At 42.2% G+C, this 21000-nt stretch overlaps 1 protein-coding gene across 3 annotated transcripts; it reads left to right on the forward strand.

The window, feature by feature from the left end:
- The first annotated feature begins 2150 nt into the window (after window positions 1–2150).
- Window positions 2151–12092, forward strand: GRPEL1 (GrpE like 1, mitochondrial). 3 transcript variants are annotated; one of them, XM_056555069.1, is made up of 4 exons: window positions 2151–2307; window positions 4501–4651; window positions 9474–9555; window positions 11323–12091. In XM_056555069.1, exons 1-4 carry the CDS (start codon window positions 2234–2236, stop codon window positions 11667–11669), a joined length of 654 nt encoding a protein of 217 aa, XP_056411044.1. In that variant the 5' UTR covers window positions 2151–2233; the 3' UTR covers window positions 11670–12091. The 3 variants fall into 3 exon arrangements, with proteins under 3 accessions (XP_056411044.1, XP_056411046.1, XP_056411045.1); XM_056555071.1 differs by having other exon boundaries at window positions 2172–2323; XM_056555070.1 differs by having other exon boundaries at window positions 2218–2345; window positions 11323–12092.
- Window positions 12093–21000: the final 8908 nt, after the last annotated feature.

Consider the following 21000-nt stretch of genomic DNA (forward strand, 5'->3'; position numbering starts at 1 on the left):
ATACCATTATTCAGTATCACCAATCCAATGGTTGCTTATAACAATCCCCTATGGAGACTTAAAAAGTGTAAATAAAATAATAATAATAATTTAAAAAAAATGTTTTTTAAATATAAAAAGGCCCTTCCATAATAAAAATTCGAATTGTTCCTCTTCTACCATTTTTCAAATAAATAAAAAACAAACAAAACATAAATTGAATCACCCCATGCGTAACTGCCCAAACACTTACAGTTATTAAAAAAAAAAAGTCATATATATGGAAAAGCTGTATCAATAAAAACTACAGATGATCAAATTAAAGGGGTACTCCGGTGAAAACCTTTTTTCTTTTAAATCAACTGGTGGCAGAAAGTTAAACATATTTGTAAATTACTTCTATTAAAAAATCCTAATCCTTCCTGCACTTATTAGCTGCTGAATACTACAGAGGAAATTTTTTTCTTTTTGGAATGCTCTCTGATGACATCACGAGCACAGTTCTCTCTGCTGACGTTATTATAATAATAATAACGCTTTATTGATTGTTGTCCTTAGTGGGATTTGAACCCAAGTGCTAACCACTGAGCCACCATGCTGCCCGTAGCATACATCTGCTATGCATGGTTGCTAAAATGGACAGAGATGTCAGCAGAGAGCACTGTGCTCGTGATGTCATCAGTGTTCCAAAAAGAAAGGAATTTCCTCTGTAGCATTCAGCACCTAATAAGTACTGGTAGGATTAAGATTTTTTAATAGAAGTAATTTTACAAATATGTTTAACTTTCTGCCACCAGTTGATTTAAAAGAAAAAAGGTTTTCACCGGAGTACCCCTTTAAGCCCCATACAGCCCCATAAACAGAATAATACAAAGTAAAAAAAAAAATTACCGAGGTCAGAATAGGGTGATTTTAAAGGGGTATTCCAAGGAATTTTTCTTTCCATTTTGCCCGGCTGCAAAAAGAAAAAATTTTAACCCACCTTCCTACGCTCCCCCAGTGCGCCGATAACACTGTCCTGGGCTTCTTGAGCATTCTAGGGCCCAACGCTTCACACTGCGCTGAGCTTACCGACGATGTCCCGCCTTGGCTGGTGATACACTGAGCGGCAGTGTGATGTAACAGGCCTGGGCACCAGGAAGGTGGCTGAACCCGTTACATGGCACTGCCATTTTTACCATAAAGTACAAACAACCCCCCTCAAATTGCTATTTTTTTCTGTTTTGCCCCACAAATCCCTTTTTTTTTTTTTCCCGCTGTAGATTTTGTGGTAAAATGAGAGATGCCATTACAAGGTACCATTGGTCACACATGAAACAAGCCCCATATAGGTCTGTAGGTGGGAAAAACTAAAGCGCAAAAAAAAAAAAAAAAAAGCTGCATCCAACGTTCTGATACCGGAATAACCTTTTAATCCAGTGATTTCCAAAGAGTGTATCTCCAGCTGTTGCAAAACTACAACTCCCAGCATGCCCGGACAGCCAACGGCTGTCCGGACATGCTGGGTGTTGTAGTTTTGCAACAGCTGGAGACACCTTGTTTGGAAAGCACTGCTTTAATCTTCCCAGGTCTTAAAATAATAGTTGTGAATAGGATTTAAGATTTTTCTATCCATTCACAGAAATACTGAAAAAATCCAAAATAATTTTAGCTGTCACTGTTTTTTTTTTATTTTAATTTTTTTTGTTAGTTTGTTTGTTTTTGCAGTTTTGCACTGAAAATCAGAATGACCGGATTATTGGTTGCCGGATTACAGTCCAGCAGCATTTATAGGATACGTAAAGCAATGATAGAAAATAACAGGCACATAGGGGGAGATTTATCAAAACCTGTCCATAGGAAAAGTTGTCCAGTTGCCCTTAGCAACCAATCCTAATGCTTCTTTCATTTTTTTAAAGACCTCTGAAAAATGAAAGAAGCGATCTGATTGGTTGCTATGGGCAACTCAGCAATTTTTCCTTTGGACAGATTCTGAAATATCTTCCCCATATTGCACGCTATTACACAAGTTTTCACTCAGGCTCCGCCCACTGACCCCTGCAGCCAATCACCGAGCACTCTCATTCTCAACTTCATAAATTGACACTCCAACTCCCCTGCAACCTCTCTTGATTAGGTCAGTAGCTTGACCCTGCTGCGCATGCGCTAAACATCCAGCCTCGCGTCTGATTGGCCCAGCGTAAAGAGTAGCAGGTTAGGTTGAGACTCAGATTGTCCTCTACGTGCAGTGTGTGAGTGCTGAGTGCGGACAGACATGGCGTCCAGGGGCCTGCGGATAGTGGGGCATAACCTGAGCATATTGCTGCGGACACACAGGGCGCCGCTCCGGTAAGAAGGATGAGACGTAAGCGCCTGGTGGCTTCTGGGTAATCGTGATAACAGATATTGGGTTACATGTGCTTCTTCTTCCTCCATTCGGGGCTTCAAGGCATGCTGGGAACTGTAGTTCTCTAGGTCACATGTCGATGTAGCAGAGTTGAGTAAGTTCTGGGTTGTCATGATATTAGATATGGGGTCACACATGCTTTTCCTTCCTCCATTCATGGCTTCAAGGCATGCTGGGAATTGTAGTTCTCCATGTCACATGTCGATGTAGCAGAGCTGAGTAAGTTCTGGGTTGTCATGATAACAGGTATGGGTTCATGTGTTCTGTCCTTCCACAATATATGGCTTCAAGGCATGCTAGGACTTGTAGTTCTCCAGATCACATGTAGATGTAGCAGAGCTGAATGTGTTTTGAGTGGTGATTGGTTACTTATGCCTCTCCTTCCTCCATGCATGTCTTCAAGGCTTGCTGGGAACTGTAGTTCTCCTGATCACATGTAGGTGTAGCAGAGTTGAGTGGGTTCTCAGCTGTCATAATGTCGGGTATCTGTGTATACATGCTTTTCTTTCCTCCATTCATGCATTTAAAGGGGTATTCCTGGGGAAAAAAAATCAACTGGCAAACAGATTATAAAAAAAAATGTAATTCTTCCAACAGAGAAACAGATTTGTAAATTACTTCTATTAAAACATCTTAATCCTTCCAATAATTATCAGCTGCTGAAGTTGAGTTGTTCTTTTCTGTCTGGCAACAGTGCTCTCTGCTGACATCTCTGCTTGTCTCGGGAAATGCACAGAGTAGAAGAGGTTTGCTATGGGGATTCGCTTCTACTCCGAACAGTTCCCGAAACAGGTGTCATCAGAGAGCACTTAGACAGAAAAGAACAACTCAACTTCAGCAGCTCATAAGTACTGAAAGGATTTAGATTTTTTTTTAGTAGAAGCAGTTAGCAATGTTTAACTTTCTGGAGCCAGTTGAGATATAGATGTATGTATGTGTGTGTATGTATGTGTGTGTATATATATATATATATATATATATATATATATATATATATATATATATAAAATGTGTTTTTTTTTCCTGGATAACCCCTTTAAGGCTTTCTGGAAATTGTAGTTCTCCAGGTTACATGTTGATGTAGCAGAGCTGAGTGGGTTCTGGGTAGTCGTGATATAAAATATATGGGGTCACACATGCTTTTCCTTCCTCCATTCGTGGCTTCAAGGCTTGCTGGGAATTGTAGTTCTCCTTGTCGCATGTAGATCAGAGCTGAGTTTATTAATGACCGTTTTCTATTTTTCTCTCCAGTCTTACGTTGGACTGCAGGTCTGAATCGTCAGTCACTGCGATGATCAAATGAAAAATGGTCAATGCCAGTCAGCTCTGCTACATCTGTATCAAGCTATAATAATACGTATATGTCCATAGATGTTGTTTTTTTTGTCCGTGACGTTATGATCATGTGACTAGTTTGCAGCGGACTCCAGGTTACATAACTTTACGTGGCTCGCCAGCTGTTGCAAAACTACAACGCCCATCATGCCCCGACAGCCAAACTAACAAAAAAAAATAAAAATAAAAAAAAAACAGTGACAGCTAAAATTATTTTGGATTTTTTCAGTATTTCTGTGAATGGATAGAAAAATCTTAAATCCTATTCACACCTATTATTTTAAGACCTGGGAAGATTAAAGCAGTGCTTTCCAAACAAGGTGTCTCCAGCTGTTGCAAAACTACAACACCCAGCATGTCCGGACAGCCGTTGGCTGTCCGGGCATGATGGGAGTTGTAGTTTTGCAACAGCTGGTGAGACAGACGCTGTAGAGTAATTTTAATATACTGTAAAAACACATGACCCCGCATGGCCATCCCCGCGTCCTTGGACATTGCCGATGTCTGGGGACAGTGATCTGACAGCGTTGCATCATCCTCAGCCCGGGGCGGTGCGTCTCTTCGTCCCTCTGTTAGATCCAGAGATAAAAAAAACATTGTGTAATATCACATTTTTTTTTTTTTTTTTTTAATTATGTATTTTTGCTTATATAGTTTAGCATAGGCTATTTTTTAGAGAATATTGTAAAGGTTCTTGTGCATGCCTTGTGCTTACCTGTTTTAACTGATGTGGCAGGTGTTGGTTTGCATATCCGGCAATGATCAGTATTCTCCTGTTTTTTTTTTGTTTTTTACCGTAGGTCGTGTCCACAGCTGATGTGCACAGCAGCTCAGCAGCCAAATAACCCTGCGCCGGAAAGTGCGGAAGAGAAGAGTAAAAAGCCGGAAGAAACTGCGGAACAGCTGGTTGCAGAGAAGGCGAAGTTAGAAGAACAAGTGAAAGAGGTTACGGTGAGTGAGAAGAGTGTTGTAAACCCAAGGCTAGGAGCGCACACACTTTTGTGACGCTTTATTTATTTTTTTTTTGGATCTTCGTTTAGGAGTGTTTTTTTTTTTTTTTTTCGTGCTACTTAACCCCTTAACGACCACGGACGTAAATGTACGTCCTGGTTTGGCGGTACTTGGCGCACCAGGATGTACATTTACGTCCTGTGTATGACCGCGAGCATCGAAGCGGTGTTCGCGTCGTACACTGCAGTCCCGGCTGCTATCAGCTGCCATTGCTTGGATGTCCGCCATTAACCGTTTAGATGCCGTGATCAGAACCGACCACGGCATCTGCGGCAATAAGCATGTCGAAATAGACGATCGGACTGCCTGCAGCGCTGCCGCGGCAATCCGATCATCTGGAATGGCAGACGGAGGTCCCCTCACCTGCCTCCGTCTGTCTCCTGCTCTGGTCTGAGATCAGGACCAGAGCAGAAGATGACCGATAACACTGATCAGTGCTATGTCCTATGCATAACACTGAACAGTATTAGCAATCAAATGATTGCTATAGATAGTCCCCTATGGGGACATAAAAAGTGGGAAAAAAAATTAAGTAAAAATGAAAAATAAAATAAAAAAAAGTTGAAAATCCCCTCCCCCCAATAAAAATGAAAATTGTCCGTTTTTCTCATTTTACCCCCAAAAACCGTAATTTTTTTTTCTCAAACATATTTGGCCGTGTGCGTAAATGTCTGAGCTATCAAAATGTAATGTCAATGATCCCGTACGGTGAACGACGTAAACGTAAAAAATAAAGTCCAAAAAAAAATGTATACAAAATGATCTAAAAGTTTTATATACGCAAATGTGGTATTGATAAAGTACAGATGACGGCGCAAAAAATGAGCCCTCATATCACACTATATACGGTAAAAAGTGAAAGTTATAGGTGGTCAAAATAGGGCGATTTTAGATTTTGTACAAAAAGTTTTAGAAATTTTTTTTTTTTTAAGCGGTTCAAAAATATATCTAGCCATTTTTACCATAAAGTGTACAGTGTGAAAACAAAACCCTGCCAAATGTACAAAATTGTGGTTTTCATTTAAATTTCCTCCCTAAAAAAAAAAAAAATAATTTTGGGTTCGCTGTAAATTTTTTGGGTAAAATGAGGTTTCCTTACAAAGTACAATTGGTCACGCAAAAAAACAAGCCCTTATATGGGTCTGTAGATGGAAATATAAAAAAGTAATGGTTTTTAAATGGCGAAAATCGAATGGTTAAAAAACGAAAACGCAAAAATAAAATTGGCCTGGTCCTCAAGGTTAAAATGGGCTGTACGCCCTGGTCCTTATAAGGGGGTTTAAGCCGTTCTAACAAGCGGAGAACGCTTTAAAGGGGTACTCCACTGGAAAACTTTTTAAAATCAACTGGTGCCAGAAAGTTAAGCAGATTTGTAAATGACTTCTATTAGAAATTCTTTATCCTTCCAATACTTATTAGCAGCTGTATACTACAGAGGAAATTCTTTTCGGATTTCTTTTCTGTCTGACCACAGTGCTCTCTGCTGACACCTCTGTCCAGGTCAGGAACTGTCCAGAGCAGGATAGGTTTGCTTTGGGGCATTTTCTTATACTCTGGACAGTACCTGACCTGGACATAGGTGTCAGCAGAGAGCTCTGTGGTCAGACAGAAAAGAAATCCAAAAAGAATAGAATTTCCTCTGTAGTATACAGCTGTTAATAAGTACTGGAAAGATTTTTTTATTATTATTTTTTTAATTTACAAATCTGTTTAACTTTCTGGCATCGGTTGATTTAACCACTTCCCGCAATGTTACGTATGCATACGTCCTAGTGATCTCCTGCACTGCCGCAGGCAGCGCACGAGATCAGCAGCGGGACCCGGCTATCAATCACAGCCGGAGTCCCTCCGCAGCTGCCGGGGCCGCGATCGTGCCGGTCCCGGCAGCATTAACCCCATAGATGCCGTGATCAATCCTGATCACGGCATCTATGGTGTGGACAGCGGGAGCGCTCACCCCCTGTTCACCAGCGGTGGCGACACAATATGATCGCGGGTCGCCGTTGGTTGCTATGGCAGCAGGTGGTCAGATCATGACCTCCTGTCTGCCTGCTATGGAAGCCTGTGATCGGTTATGGCCGGTATTAGCCACGGGTCCTGGCCATTGATGGCCGCCGGGACCAACCTGATATGATGCGGGAGCCGGCGCAGGGTGTAATTATACATCCTGTGTTGTTAAAGAGTTAAAAAATAACATATTTAAATGTTTTAGTTTTTTATGAACATGGCAATTCTAATTATGTTGATTCCTTTTTTTTTTTTTCCCTTCATTTGATGAATAGGATTTTTTTTTTTTTTTTATTCTTCATTGCTTGTACAGTACTTCTCTGTAGCGTTAGTGCACCACACCCTGCCTTCCAATCAGGTGTCTAAGAACCTAGATGCTGTTGTGGTTGGGTTTACATTTCTGTCTGATTGCGTCCATCGCCATCGGTGTCACTGTAAGGGCCCATGCACGCTGCGGATATATTTAGCTCGGAATTCATTTAGAGTGCAATCTACTTGCAGCAGAATCCCATTTATCTCGATGGAATTTTGCCGCTCAGGGCACTCTAGAGAAAATTTCGGCACAAATCTGCATTCCGACAAAGTCTGCCCGCAAAACTCATTGGGACTTTGATTTCCAAGTTTGTTTCCAGGGTAAAATGCTGCGTGAAACAAGCAGCAATTCCCGAGCAGTGCTGACTCTGAGTCCGCCCCATTCTACCTTCCATATATTATGTACATCATATGGCATTAGGTAATTCTTTACTAATTCATTGTATATATTATATACAATTAATCTTCAGTAAGAATGCAATTTTACAGATATCTAATACTATACAGTGGTCCCACAACATACGATGGTAATCCGTCCCAAATGGACCATCGTTTGTTGAAACCATCGTATGTTGAGGGATCCGTGCAATGTAAAGTATAGGACAGTGGTCTACAACCTGCGGACCTCCAGATGTTGCAAAGCTACAACAGACGTTGGCTGTCCGGGCATGCTGGGTGTTGTAGTTTTGCAACATCTGGAGGTCCGCAGGTTGTAGACCACTGTTAGAGGAAGTTGTACTCACCTGTCCCAGCCGCTCTGGACCATCACCGCTGCCCGGGATGTTGCCGTGCATCGCTGTCGCCGCGTCCCCGGGGTGTCCCCGCCGCTCCGGCAAGGCCTCTGCTTCCCAGGCATCCGCGCTCTCTCTCACCGCCATTACTTCGCTACGCACGCCGCTCCTATTGGATGACGGGACGGCCTGCGCAGCGACGTGATGCCGACGATGGAGAGCACCGACTATGCAGGGGATCCCGAAGAGGATGCGCCGGAGCCCCGAGGACAGGTAAGTGATCGTCAGCGGACCACACAGGGCACCGTAAACGGCTATCCGGTGGCAGCTGAAGCAGTCTGCGCTGCCGGATAGCCGTTTATGCGACGGCCCCGACATACAAAAGCATCGTATGTTGATGCTGCCTCTGAGCGGCCATCGTATGTTGAAATGATCGTATGTCGGGGCCATCGTAGGTCGAGGGGTCACTGTATAGTAGTCTAAAATGCAGCAAAAGATAGGCCGGGGTGTCCATGTTTTTTCTGCATTAGGCTGCATTAAAGGGGTATTCCAGGATTTTTTTTTATTTGACTATGCTACAGGGGCTGTAAAGTTAGTGTAGTTCATAATATAGTGTCTGTACCTGTGTGATTTTCGGCCCAATATTTATTTTTAACAGCATACAAAATTACTCAAGTCTTGGGATTTCCCAGGTTGCAGTGCGTCGAGACCTGACATCACTAGTCAGGTGATCAGAGGGAGTCTGTCCTGCTTCAATGGGTGGAGCGACCGCTGGGTGGGAGAGAGATCATTTTGCAACAGCTGCAGGCACCCTGGTTAGGAAACACTGGTGTATTACATTGAAGGGATCACAGGTGTGTTTTAATGGGTGGGGAAGCTGATGTTTGGTAGGAAGGAAAGTGACCTCATACTCACGAACTATGGGATGTGTAGTTTAGAGAATGAAATTCAACAGGAAATACCCAGTTCTGGCAGGAACGTACTACTAAAATCACCTTCTGGTGGATAACCCCTTTAATTTTTTATCTTCCTAATGGAGTGCCGGATTTCTTCTACAGATTATTTTTATTTTTTTTTCCTGAATTTTTCTTCTGCCCAGATTTTAATAAATCTCCCCAATGGCCTTTTACCTGTGTTAATTTGGCAATAAAACAGTCTGAAAGCGGCACACAACACCTCCTGCCTCTTCATTCAAACAGGTCACTGGATTCTAGTTTTTAGAGACTTATCAGCTATCCTGTCGATGGGCGATAAGTATCTATCCAGACCTTTTTTAAGTTGAATGTACAAACAATATGCAGTAAGTTCCCTCAATCGCTGACCGCAGGTAGTTAAAGGGGTACTCTGCTGCTCAGCGTTTGAAACAAACTGTTCCAAACACTGGAGCTGGCAGCTCGTGATGTCATAGCCCCGCCCCCTTGTGACGTCACGCCCTCTCCCATAGACTTGCATTGAAGGGGCAGGGTGTGACGTCATGAGGGGGCGGGGTTATGACGGCACGAGCTGCCGGCTCCAGTGTTTGGAACAGTTCAAACGCTGAACAGCGTAGTACCCCTTTAATGACTGTAGATGCAGAAGATTGGGAGCTTCCCCTCCCCCTATGGCAGTGTGCATAGTGTCTCCTGCCTTGTGATCACATTTGGGTTGTTATAGGGTCGGTGGCATGTTGCTTGTATTGGAGCTATCTAATAAACCATTTTTCCCCTCTCCAGGATAAATATAAGCGTGCCTTAGCGGACACAGAGAACCTAAGACAGAGGAGTCAGAAAATGGTGGAAGATGCTAAATTGTTTGGTGAGTAGCTAGCATTGCCTGTCATACACCAACACGCAGGTGAACAGTAATATGCCATGTAGGGGGAACATTGGGCAAAAAAAAAAAAATGCACTGACTGGTAATACAGGATTCATAGTCAAGATGTAGGTCTTCACATTGACGTTACTCTTGTTTTGGGATCCACAGCTGTTCAATTCATAGGCTCGTATACTTAAAGGGGTACTCCGCTGCTCAGCGTTTGGAACAAACTGTTCTGAACGCTGGAGCTGGCAGCGTGTGATGTCACGCCCCACCCCCTCAATGCAAGTCTATGGGAGGGGGCGTGACAGCCGTCACGCCCCCTCCAATAGACTTGCATTGAGGAGGCGGGGTGTGACATCACGAGCAGCAGAGTGCCCCTTTTAAGGCAGATTCCTAGGGATGATTATTCCTAATAAATGGTCCATGTAAAAGGGCCAGCAATCAGCTGATTAATATGCAAATGCTCCTTTGTCAGCTGATTAGATTTTTTGTGCAGCCAATAAAATCATTATCAGCTGCACGTGGCCCTGTGCACACAAGGGATCTGCAGCCGATAACCATGAATTTAAATGGCCACACAAACAAACCAGTTTGGCCGCACCATTACTCAAGCCTTTCTAAACTAGCAGCGATCACTAAGGTCTGCGCTAGTTTCTCCCTGACCATTGACCTCTGTTAAAGTGCCCTATCATAAGGAACATAGAGTGGTCCCTTAACTTACAATGCCCTCAACATACAATATTTTCAGCATATAATGGTCTTTTCTGGACCATTGTAACTTGAAACCAGACTCAACATACAATGTACGGACAGTCCAGATCTGCGAAACATGTCAATGGCTGGAAGATCTGACCAATTTACAATGGACATTTTACTGGTAAAACCTCTGTATTACTGAAGTGTATGCACTGACCTCCTGTCTGGTAGCGCCCCCTAAAGTACAGGGAGGTATTACATGTTCTGTACAGACAGTGATTTACAGCTTCCAGCAGATCTTTCTTACTTTTATATGTAAGGATTTGCTTTATCTATATTAGTTATCTACTTATTTTTCTTTACCCCTCACTTTTTCCTATTTTTGGATGACATTTTGGGCCTTCATAATAAAATACCAGGTTTCCATAGAGTTATGATCTGAACATACAATGGTCGTTCTTAAACCAATTATTATTGTAACTTGAGGGACTGCTGTATTCTCCACACTACCATCTCGTGCTTGCTTTGTAGCCTTGGCCAATAGTTACTGGGGTCCTCTGGGCACAGTTGGTATCCGACTGTCGACTGCCGTAATGTCTTCTGTTGTAAGGGAAGCCATGATAGCGGTTTGAACAGAGCCTAAGTCCCATAGATGATCACATGACAGATTGCAGTTACCTCCCTAGTTGAGGCCTCTGCACATCACAATCACTATAAACATATATATGCCGGCTTTAAGGGTACATTCACACGGGCAGATTTTTTTCCAGGTTTCCCACTGCGTATTTGAAAAGGGGTGGGCTCTTCTCGGCTGTCCGCAGCAGATTTTCTGCCGCTGAATTTATGCTGCGGAAAATTCGCCGCAGACCCTACTGACTTCAACGGGGCTTGTGGCGGATTTTCCGCAGCGTAAGTTCCGCTGCGGAAAATATGCTGCGGCCAGACAAGAGCCTGTCCCCTTTCAAATATGCAGCAGGAAACCCGCAATAAAATCTGACCATGTGAATGTACCCTTAGTTACAGCCATCGCTGACTAATCGTATCTTATATATATTTTTTTAATTAAAGGAATACAAGGATTCTGCAAGGACTTGTTAGAAGTGGCAGATATCTTGGAAAAAGCAACACAAAGTGTCCCCAAGGAAGAGATCAAGGACGATAACCCTCATCTGAAGAACCTGTACGAGGGGCTAGTGATGACTGAAGGCCAGATGCAAAAAGTCTTTAAGAAGCACGGAGTCATCAAGCTTAATCCAGTGGGCGCAAAGTTTGATCCATATGAGCATGAAGCCTTATTTCATACCCCAGTGGAGGGCAAGGAGCCTGGCACAGTAGCTTTAGTCACTAAAGTAGGGTACAAGCTGCATGAACGCACATTGAGGCCTGCCTTGGTAGGAGTTGTTAAAGGAGTATAGGTCCGTTTTATTATCCATGTTGTATAGCCGAGTATTTTATTATTTCATTCCAAAAATCCCATTGTTTATTTGGATTAAGGCCCTTACAGATTAGGCAGGAAGTGGTTAATAACCCTGGAGAAAAAATTTTTTTAAATCTTGCTCATCATAGACTTCTGCCCCCCTACTATGCCACAGCAAATCATACACCTGGACTGTGCCATCGGCTTCTCCTTTAACTCAGACTTTCATTCCAGTGTTGTTCAGATTGTCGGACAGCGGATGATCCTGATGGACTAGAGATGTGATTTACTGATTGGTTCATGAAATTATTACTATGTCGTCTGGACGCTGCGGAGTTACTTCTTGGGGGTTCTCTCACAGCGTCTGTTTCTGGGATGATATTACCCTGAATAAAATATTTTTCACAATTCTGTGTTTTCTTTATGGTGTGGATATTCAGTGCAGATTAATTTCTTAAAGGGGTACTCCACTACTCAGCATTTGGAACAAACTGTACTGAATGCTGGAGCCTTGTGATGTCATAGCCCCACCCCCTCAATGCAAGTCTATGGGAGGGAGCATAACGGCTGTCACACCCCCTCCCATAGACTTTCATCAAGGGGGTGGGGCTATGACATCACAAGCTCCCGGCTCCAGCACTTGGAACAGTTTGTTCCAAATGCTGAGCAGCAGAGTACCCCTTTAAAGCGTACCTGTCCTACCACAGGTAAATGTATATCTATGCTGGGAATGCTGTTGGCGCTCGTCATTGCGGATATGATGCATTTTAATGCCGTATATACAGGGCCAGAACTGAATCCTTACCAGGAAAAAAAAAAAAGATCTCCTAAAACCTGGCTCAGATTAGTTTTGGTGCAACATGTCAAAGCTAGGCTTGAGAGGGATAATGCAGGAAAAAACTTATACATCAACTGGCTCCAGAAAGTTAGAAATAATTTACAAATTTATTGAAAAATTGTAATCCTTCCAGTACTTATGAGCTGCAGAAGTTGAGTTGTTCTTCTGTCTAAGTGCTCTGACACGTGTCTCGGGAACTGTCCAGAGTAGGAGTAAATCCCCATAGCAAACCTTTTCTACTCTGTGCAGTTCCTGAGACAAGCAGAGATGTCAGCAGAGAGCACTGTTGTCAGACAGAAAATAATCCTTCCAATCAGCTGCTGAAGTTGAGTTAAGATTTTTTTTTTTTTTTTATATAAGTAATTTACAAATCTGTTTAACATTCTGGAGCCGCCAGTTAGTTTTTTTTCCCTGGATAACCCCTTTAAGTTCTGTTTACAAGAATACTGGAGCAGACTGCACCAATTTAATAATCAGGGTGCACCCATGTCAGTGATGGGTTCTGGCATTTTTGAACAGTCCCAACTTCACTAGATGTGAACATTTCTCAGCTTATGCTAATATATTGTACTGTAAAACACCCAAAATAAAGCCTTATTTATATTTTCTATTTCCTTTGGTGTAAGAAGTTAAATACGATGAGTGGCTTGGCAATACTCATGTGAGAGGAAGCCCCACTTTCTTTTTCAGTATTATTTAAATTATGTAAATAAAGTTGACCCAGGTGTGGATTCTGGAACCCTAGTCATTAGAGATGAGCGAACTTACAGTAAATTTGATTCGTCACGAACTTCTCGGCTCGGCAGTTGATAACTTTTCCTGCATAAATTAGTTCAGCTTTCAGGTGCTCCGGTGGGCTGGAAAAGGTGGATACAGTCCTAGGAAAGAGTCTCCTAGGATTGTATCCACCTTTTCCAGCCCACGGGAGAACCTGAAAGCTGAACTAATTTATGCAGGAAAAGTCATCAACTGCTGAGCCGAGAAATTCGTGACGAATCGAATTTACTGTAAGTTCGCTCATTTCTAGTTGTGAGCTGCACACACATTTCCATTTCTCAGACTTGTAAATTACGTCTATTAAAAAATCTTTACCCTTCCAGTACCTTTTAGCAGCTGTATGCGACAGAGGAAATTCTTTTCTTTTTGAATTTCTTTCTTGTCCACAGTGCTCTCTGCTGACACCTGATGCCCGTATCAGGAACTGTCCAGAGCAGGAGAAAATCCCCATAGCAAACCTATGCTGCTCCGGACAGTGCCTGACACGGACAGATGTATCAGCAGAGAGCACTGTGGACAAGACAAAAATTCAAAAAGAATTTCCTCTGTAGCATACAGCTGCTGGAAGGGTAAGGATTGTTTAATAGAAGACATTTACACATCTGTTTAACTTCCTGGCCCCAGATGATTAAAAAAAAAATTCCACCGGAGGACCCCTTTAAACAAAGGACCATTGAAACTAAGAATTTTCTAAAAGGGTACATCAGTGGATTTCCTAAACTGGACAACCCCTTCAGGGGTCCATTCACATGTACAATATCCTGCGCAGATTTAAAATCTGCAGCATCAAATATGCCCAGGATACTGTACCTGTGAATACAACTAGAGATAAGTGAACTTACAGTAAATTCGATTAGTCACAAATAGAGATGAGCGAACTTACAGTAAATTCGATTCGTCAGGAACTTCTCGGCTCGGCAGTTGATGACTTTTCCTGCATAAATTCAGCTTTCCGGTGCTCCCGTGGGCTGGAAAAGGTGGATACAGTCCTAGGAGACTCTTGCCTAGGACTGTATCCACCTTTTCCAGCCCACCGGAGCACTGGAAAGCTGAACTAATTTATGCAGGAAAAGTCAGCAACCGCCGAGCTGAGAAGTTCGTGACTAATCGAATTTACTGTAAATTCACTCATCTCTAGTCACGAACTTCTCGGCAGTTGCTGACTTTATCCTGCATAAATTAGTTCAGCTTTCAGGTGGGCTGGAAAAGGTGGATACAGTCCTAGGAAAGAGTCTGCAGGATAAGTCATCAACTGCTGAGCCGAGAAGTTTGTGACGAATCGAATTTACTGTAAGTTCGCTCATCTCTAAATACAACCCTTGAGTAAATTACAAGAGTCATGGCATAGAAATACAATACATACTCAAGGATCTGTAAAAGGTCTAAAAATGAATAAATAATTAAGACACCAAAAGTTGTCAGTTTCACAGAAACATTTAATACATCATACAAAATGGAAATAATGTACTGTGTATAGACAGTGGATTCACATCAGCTGCAAAATAATAAATAAGGACCATGAGGAGGACGCTTTACTGACCGTCAGAGCTCCGTGCTGCGGCCAATACAAGCGAGGCCCGGCACATGGAGAGCCTCATCCCTCCCTCTATATAAAACATGTCAATATCAAAACCAGCTTAGAAATGATTGTGCAAACATCAGGATGTACAAAGTGATACAAAAACCAGCACGACGACAAAAAGTGCGCCACACAGACTACAGCTAGCGAGATGTGCCGCGGGTAAGACGGGCTACGGGAGTGCTGAATTCTTGTTCCTTTCGCAGGAAAAACGGTAAAAAACTTTTTTTTCGGTCAAATATTTGTCCAGGCATGAGTAGCTATAGCAGTGTTCCCAACTAGTGCGCCTCCTGCTGTTGCAAAACTACAACTCCCACCATGCCCGGACAGCCGAAGGCTGTCCGGGCATGGTGGGAGCTGTAGTTTTGCAACAGCTGGAGGCGCACTAGTTGGGAACACTGCTATAGCTATAAAGAGTAGAGATGAGCGAACTTACAGTAAATTCGATTCGTCATGAACTTCTCGGCTCGGCAGTTGATGACTTTTCCTGCATAAATTAGTTCAGCTTTCAGGTGCTCCGGTGGGCTGGAAAAGGTGGATACAGTCTTAGGAAAGAGTCTCCTAGGAATGTATCCACCTTTTCCAGCCCACGGGAGCGCCTGAAAGCTGAACTAATTTATGCAGGAAAAGTCATCAACTGCCGAGCCGAGAAGTTCATAACGAATCGAATTTACTGTAAGTTCGCTCATCTCTACTTCTCACCTATCCTGTGACTCTGAAGCAGAACATCTTATCCCCTCTCCTGCACAGATTACTGTTGGCCGTGGCGGCAGACATGCCCTTCCATGTATCCCTATGGCAGTGCCGGAGATCCAGCGTTTATGTAGAGATACATAAAGGTGGTGGTCGGCAGTAATCTGTGCGCAGGGCAGAGGGTGCTCTGTGTATGAAGAGAGCTGGGCAGAAGATTGTGGGAGGTCCCCGTCATCAGACACTTATGGAGTAAGATGTTCTGTACCGGAGTACTCCTTTAAGTCAGGTATTAAACTTAGGATAACTCCTTTACATTGAGTATTCTTTAAAGGGGTTACTCCGGTGAAAAGCTATTTTAAAATAAAACTGGTGCCAGAAAGTTATACAGATTTGTCAATTACTTCTATTGAAAAATCTTAATCCTTCCAGTACTTATCAGCTGCTGTATACTCCACAGGAAGTTCTTTTCTCTTTGAATTTCTTTTCTGCCTGACCAGAGTGCTGTCCTGTCCAGAGTACAAGCAAAATCCCAAAGCAAACCTATCCTGCTTCTGGACAGTTCCTGACATGGACAGAGGTGTCAGCAGAGAGCACTGTGGTCAGACAAAAGAAATTCAAAAAAGATAAGAACTTCCTGTGGAGCATTCAGCAGCTGATAAGTACTGGAAGGATTAAGATTTTTGAATCGAAGCAGTTTACAAATCTGTATAACTTTCTGGCACCAGTTTATTTAAAATATTATATTGTTTTCCACCGGTGTACCCCTTTAATGCCGCCTTCTCTTCATTGTTTATTAGGCACTGCTTTGCACAACAACACAAATCCCAAATGGCTTACATTCCAAATGTATACAAAATCAGTAGAAAATCTAGACATGTCACAATAAGAATAATAGCCTCCTCCCCTCACAAAAAAAAATAAAAAAACTAGGGGACAAGTGAAAGACATCTACAATGTTAAAAGGGGTACACCACTGGAATTGTTTTTTTATTTTTCTTTTTTTTATTAACTGGTGCCAGAAAGTTAAACAGATTTTTTAATTACTTCTATTAAAAAATCTTAATGCTTCCAGTACTTAGCTGCTGTATGCTCCATAGGAAGTTCTTTTCTTTTTGAATTTCCTTTCTGTCTGACCACAGTGCTCTCTGCTGTCACCTCTGTCCAGAACAGGAGAGGTTTGCTATGGGGATTTGCTTCTTCTCAAGACAGTTCCTAAAAAGGACAGAGGTGTCAGCAGAGAGCACTGTGGTCAGACAGAAAGGAAATTCAAAAAGATAAGACCTTCCTCTGTAGCATACCGCAGCTGGTAAGTACTGGAAGCATTAAGATTTTTAATAGAAGTCATTTACAAATCGGTTTAACTTTCTGGCACCAGTTGGTAAAAAAAAATAAAAAATTATAGTAATAAATAATGTTTTCCAGTGGAGTACCCCTGACAAAAAGGGATTTCAGTGTAAGGAAGGGGCTAATGGTGGGTAGCAGTAAGGGGCATGCAAGGGTATAAATTTGTTGACCCCCTTTTTCTTCCCTCAATAAGGTAATAAAGTGAATAGAAATGACACAGCATGGCGTCTTGTATTGGCATTGGTTTTCCCAGAAATGCAGCCCTCATTTTACAGAATGCATTGAACTATTTACATCTTATAGTAAACCACAAGACTACATTAGGGGGAAAAGGAAACCTGAACCGATAAGTGATCGCAGGGCGTCCAGCGATCTCCTGCACGGTATCCCGTCAGTCCCTAGGAACGGGGTGTGCCGAGCCCCACAAGAAGCGGCGACCGACGCGCCCCCTCCATATCTCTATGGGAGAGCTGGAGATACAGTGTTCAGGTATCTTAGGCTCTTCCATAGAGATACATGGGGGGCGCGTCAGCCGTTGCTTTGTGCGGGGGTCGATACGCTCTGTTCCTAGACAGTGCCAGGGTGCAGGAGATCATAGGGGTTCCAGCGGTAAGACCCCCCTGTGATCAGACACTTATCCCCTATCCATAACTTGTCCTTTATGATAGTTCTCCTATAAAGATCTGGACTGGTGGTCTCCAAATTGTGGCCCTCCAGATGTAGCAAACCTTCAACTCCCAGCATGCTCAAATACTGGCACAAAGTCTAGACAGGAACAAAAGGGGAACATTTTCTCAGGAACTCTGCAGTTCTGGCACCGACCCAACCATCAGGTAACCAACAACCTCCAAACTGTGGACCTCCAGATATTAAAAAACTACATTTCCCAGCATGCCCGGACAGCCAACAGAGTGCAGCTTTGCCACAGCTGGTGGTCCACAGTTTGGAGACTAGAACACCTATAATTCCAACAATAATTCCAATAGATTATCATTTAAAACATTATCGACGCGCACGGATCGTCTATTGCGGGCAATGGACGTCCAACGAAAAGATTCCAGTCTAATGACACATTGCATAGCACAGAACATCACATTTCCCTTAGAATTTTTTTGTATTTTTTGTTTTTTTACCCCAGGCATTTTGGTGTGAAATAAAAAAAAAAAAAAAAAAAAAAAAAAAAAGGTATAGTAGAAATATAAAATTAAAAAAACACTATACATATAATTACAAAATTAACCAAAAATAAATAAATATGATATGGAAACTGTATACATACATATAGACTTTATATATTTACTAAGCACTTCTGCATCCTCAGTATTCTGACAGTGTTTGATACGAAAGGAAAATATTTAGGAGTAATATAATCTGACCGGCTACGGGTGACCATTTCCTATAAGAAACCTATCCATCAGTACTGATTAGAGATGAGCGAACTTACAGTAAATTCGATTCGTCACGAACTTCTCGGCTCGGCAGTTGATTGCTTATCCTGCATAAATTAGTTCAGCCTTCAGGTGCTCCGGTGGGCTGGAAAAGGTGGATACAGTCCTAGGAGACTCTTTCCTAGGACTGTATCCACCTTTTCCAGCCCACCGGAGCACCTGAAAGCTGAACTAATTTATGCATGATAAGTCATCAACTGCCGAGCCGAGAAGTTCGTGACGAATCAAATTTACTGTAAGTTCGCTCATCTCTACTAGTGATGAGCGGCAGGGGCCATATTGGAATGTGCGATATTTCGGGAATATATTGACGATTAGTCGTCCTATGTTCGCGAAATTCGCTGTTTGTTCACTTTTTGTTCCATGCAAAAATTTGCATAAAAATTAGCATGTTAAAAAAAAAAAAAAAAAAAAATTATGTTAGTCATTACGAATATATAGCACTATATTCTAAATATTCGCGAAATTGCGAAGTGCCGATATTCACGGTAAAAATTTGCATTACAAATATTCGTGCTCAACACTATCCATCAGTTATCACCTCTTAGAAAAACAGAGCAGAATTGTTTCAAAAACAGCAACACCCCTGACCTCAGGTAAGGGTGCATTCACACCACGTTTATGCAATACACTTCCCATATACGTTTTCAATGTGAAAACCATACGGTACCGTATTGAAAACCGTATGCCAAAAGATGCATCAGGTTGTGTCAGTTTTGCATCCTGTACGGTTTTGTCAGTTTTTTTCCCCGTACCCAAAACCGTAGACTAACACGGTTTTTGGTCCGGTAGAAAAACTGTATTAAACCGTATACGTTTTTTTTTTTTTTTTTAAACATGGGAGTCAATGGGAACCATAAAGAACTGTATGTGCGAACGGTTCCATCCGGTTTTCACCATACGGTTTTTGGAATTTCAAATCAAACAAGTGAAACTTTATTCATAATGGAGTGAAAAGTTAAAAACGTATACGTTTTTTTTTCTTAAAAACAGATGCAACCGGACATCGTTTTTTAAACCGTATAAAGTTTTTAACCGTATACGGGTAAAAATTTGTACACACGTTTTGATCCAGTTTAGTCCGGTTTTGAGGAATCAGTTTTTCATCATAAACCGGATACGGGAACTGTATTGCAAAAACGGGGTGTGAATGCACCCTAATGTGTGGTATTGCACCTCTGTTCCATTGAAGTGAATGAAGCCAAGTTGTTCTCGTTTATGGAGGGGCTCCCCGTTGCGAGGGGAAAAAATGATCAAGCGTGGATTACGATGTGTGAGCTTTCCTTCCCGCATCATTTTATAAAGTCATTTTGTTTACTGTGTGATAAGTGTTGCCTTTCTCTGGAAAATGGGGTAAACAACCACCAGGCAAAGGGAAAAATAAATTCTTGTTAAAGGGGTACTCCGGTGAAAACCTTTTCTCTTTTAAATCAACTGGTAGCAGAAAGTTAAACATATTTGTAAATTACTTCTATTAAAAAATCATAATCCTTCCAGTACTTATTAGCTGCTGAATGCTACAGTGGAAATTCCTTTCTTTTTGGAACACTGATGACATCACGAGCACAGTGCTCTCTGCTGACATCTCTGTCCATTTTAGCAACCATGCATAGCAGTTGCATAGCAGATGTATGCTACGGGCAGCATGGTGGCTCAGTGGTTAGCACTGCTGCCTTGAAGTGCTGGGGACTTGGGTTCAAATTCCACCAAGGACAACAATAAATAAAGCATTATTATTATTATAATAACGTCAGCAGAGAGAACTGTGCTCGTGATGTCATCAGAGAGCATTCCAAAAAGAAAATAATTTCCTCTGTAGTATTCAGCAGCTAATAAGTACAGGAAGGATTAAGATTTTTTTTTAATAGAAGTAATTTACAAATATGTTTAACTTTCTGCCACCAGTTGATTTAAAAGAAAAAAGGTTTTCACCCGAGTACCCCTTTAAGATGCCATCGAAATCTTACAGCAGTGTTTTCCAAACAGGGTGTCTCCAGCTGTTACAAAACTACAACTCCCAGCATGCCCGGACAGCCAACGGCTGTCCGGGCATGCTGGGAGTTGTAGTTTTGCAACAGCTGGTGGCACCCTGGTAAGGAAACACTATCTTAGGATACACTGTGGCTACTGATCTAACCAGATATTGCATATCGACCCATAAAGCCATCAGATCATAGATGTCCAGAAGACTGATGGGTCAAGAGAACATCCCAACCTACCCTACCTGTGGGAGTAGGCACAACTACCCTTATGGCACTCTAAACTCATATAGGTTAGGCTGGGTTCACATCACGTTTTTCAACTACGGTTCCCGCATACGTTTTCATTAGTGAAAACGTATGGAATGGTATTGAAAACCGTATACATAGACAAAGCTTTGCAAACCGTATGCACCCTGATGCATACGGTTGCGTACGGTTTGTTTGCAATACGGTTTTTAACAGTACTCCAAAACGTGTTCAACCACGGTTTTGACTCCAGTTTAAAAACCCGTATTGCAACCGCATACTTTTTTTTTTTTTTAAACACGGACGTCAATAGGAAACGCACATGTATACGGTTCCATATGGCAAAACCATATGCGTTTCTTTGCACATGCGCATTTACATCCTAAAGTCCCCACCCAAGAATTTTCAAAAACTTATGTTTT

The sequence above is a fragment of the Hyla sarda genome, chromosome 1, assembly GCF_029499605.1.
Source record: "Hyla sarda isolate aHylSar1 chromosome 1, aHylSar1.hap1, whole genome shotgun sequence".
Taxonomy (NCBI): domain Eukaryota; kingdom Metazoa; phylum Chordata; class Amphibia; order Anura; family Hylidae; genus Hyla; species Hyla sarda.

Excerpts from the sequence above, each read along its gene's own strand:
- GRPEL1 (XM_056555069.1), top strand. The coding sequence starts at position 2,234 with ATGGCGTCCAGGGGCCTGCGGATAGTGGGGCATAACCTGAGCATATTG. Across the intron at positions 2,308-4,500 it reads ACACACAGGGCGCCGCTCCG|GTCGTGTCCACAGCTGATGT; the intron begins GTAAGAAGGATG and ends TTTTTACCGTAG. Across the intron at positions 9,556-11,322 it reads GGAAGATGCTAAATTGTTTG|GAATACAAGGATTCTGCAAG; the intron begins GTGAGTAGCTAG and ends TTTTAATTAAAG.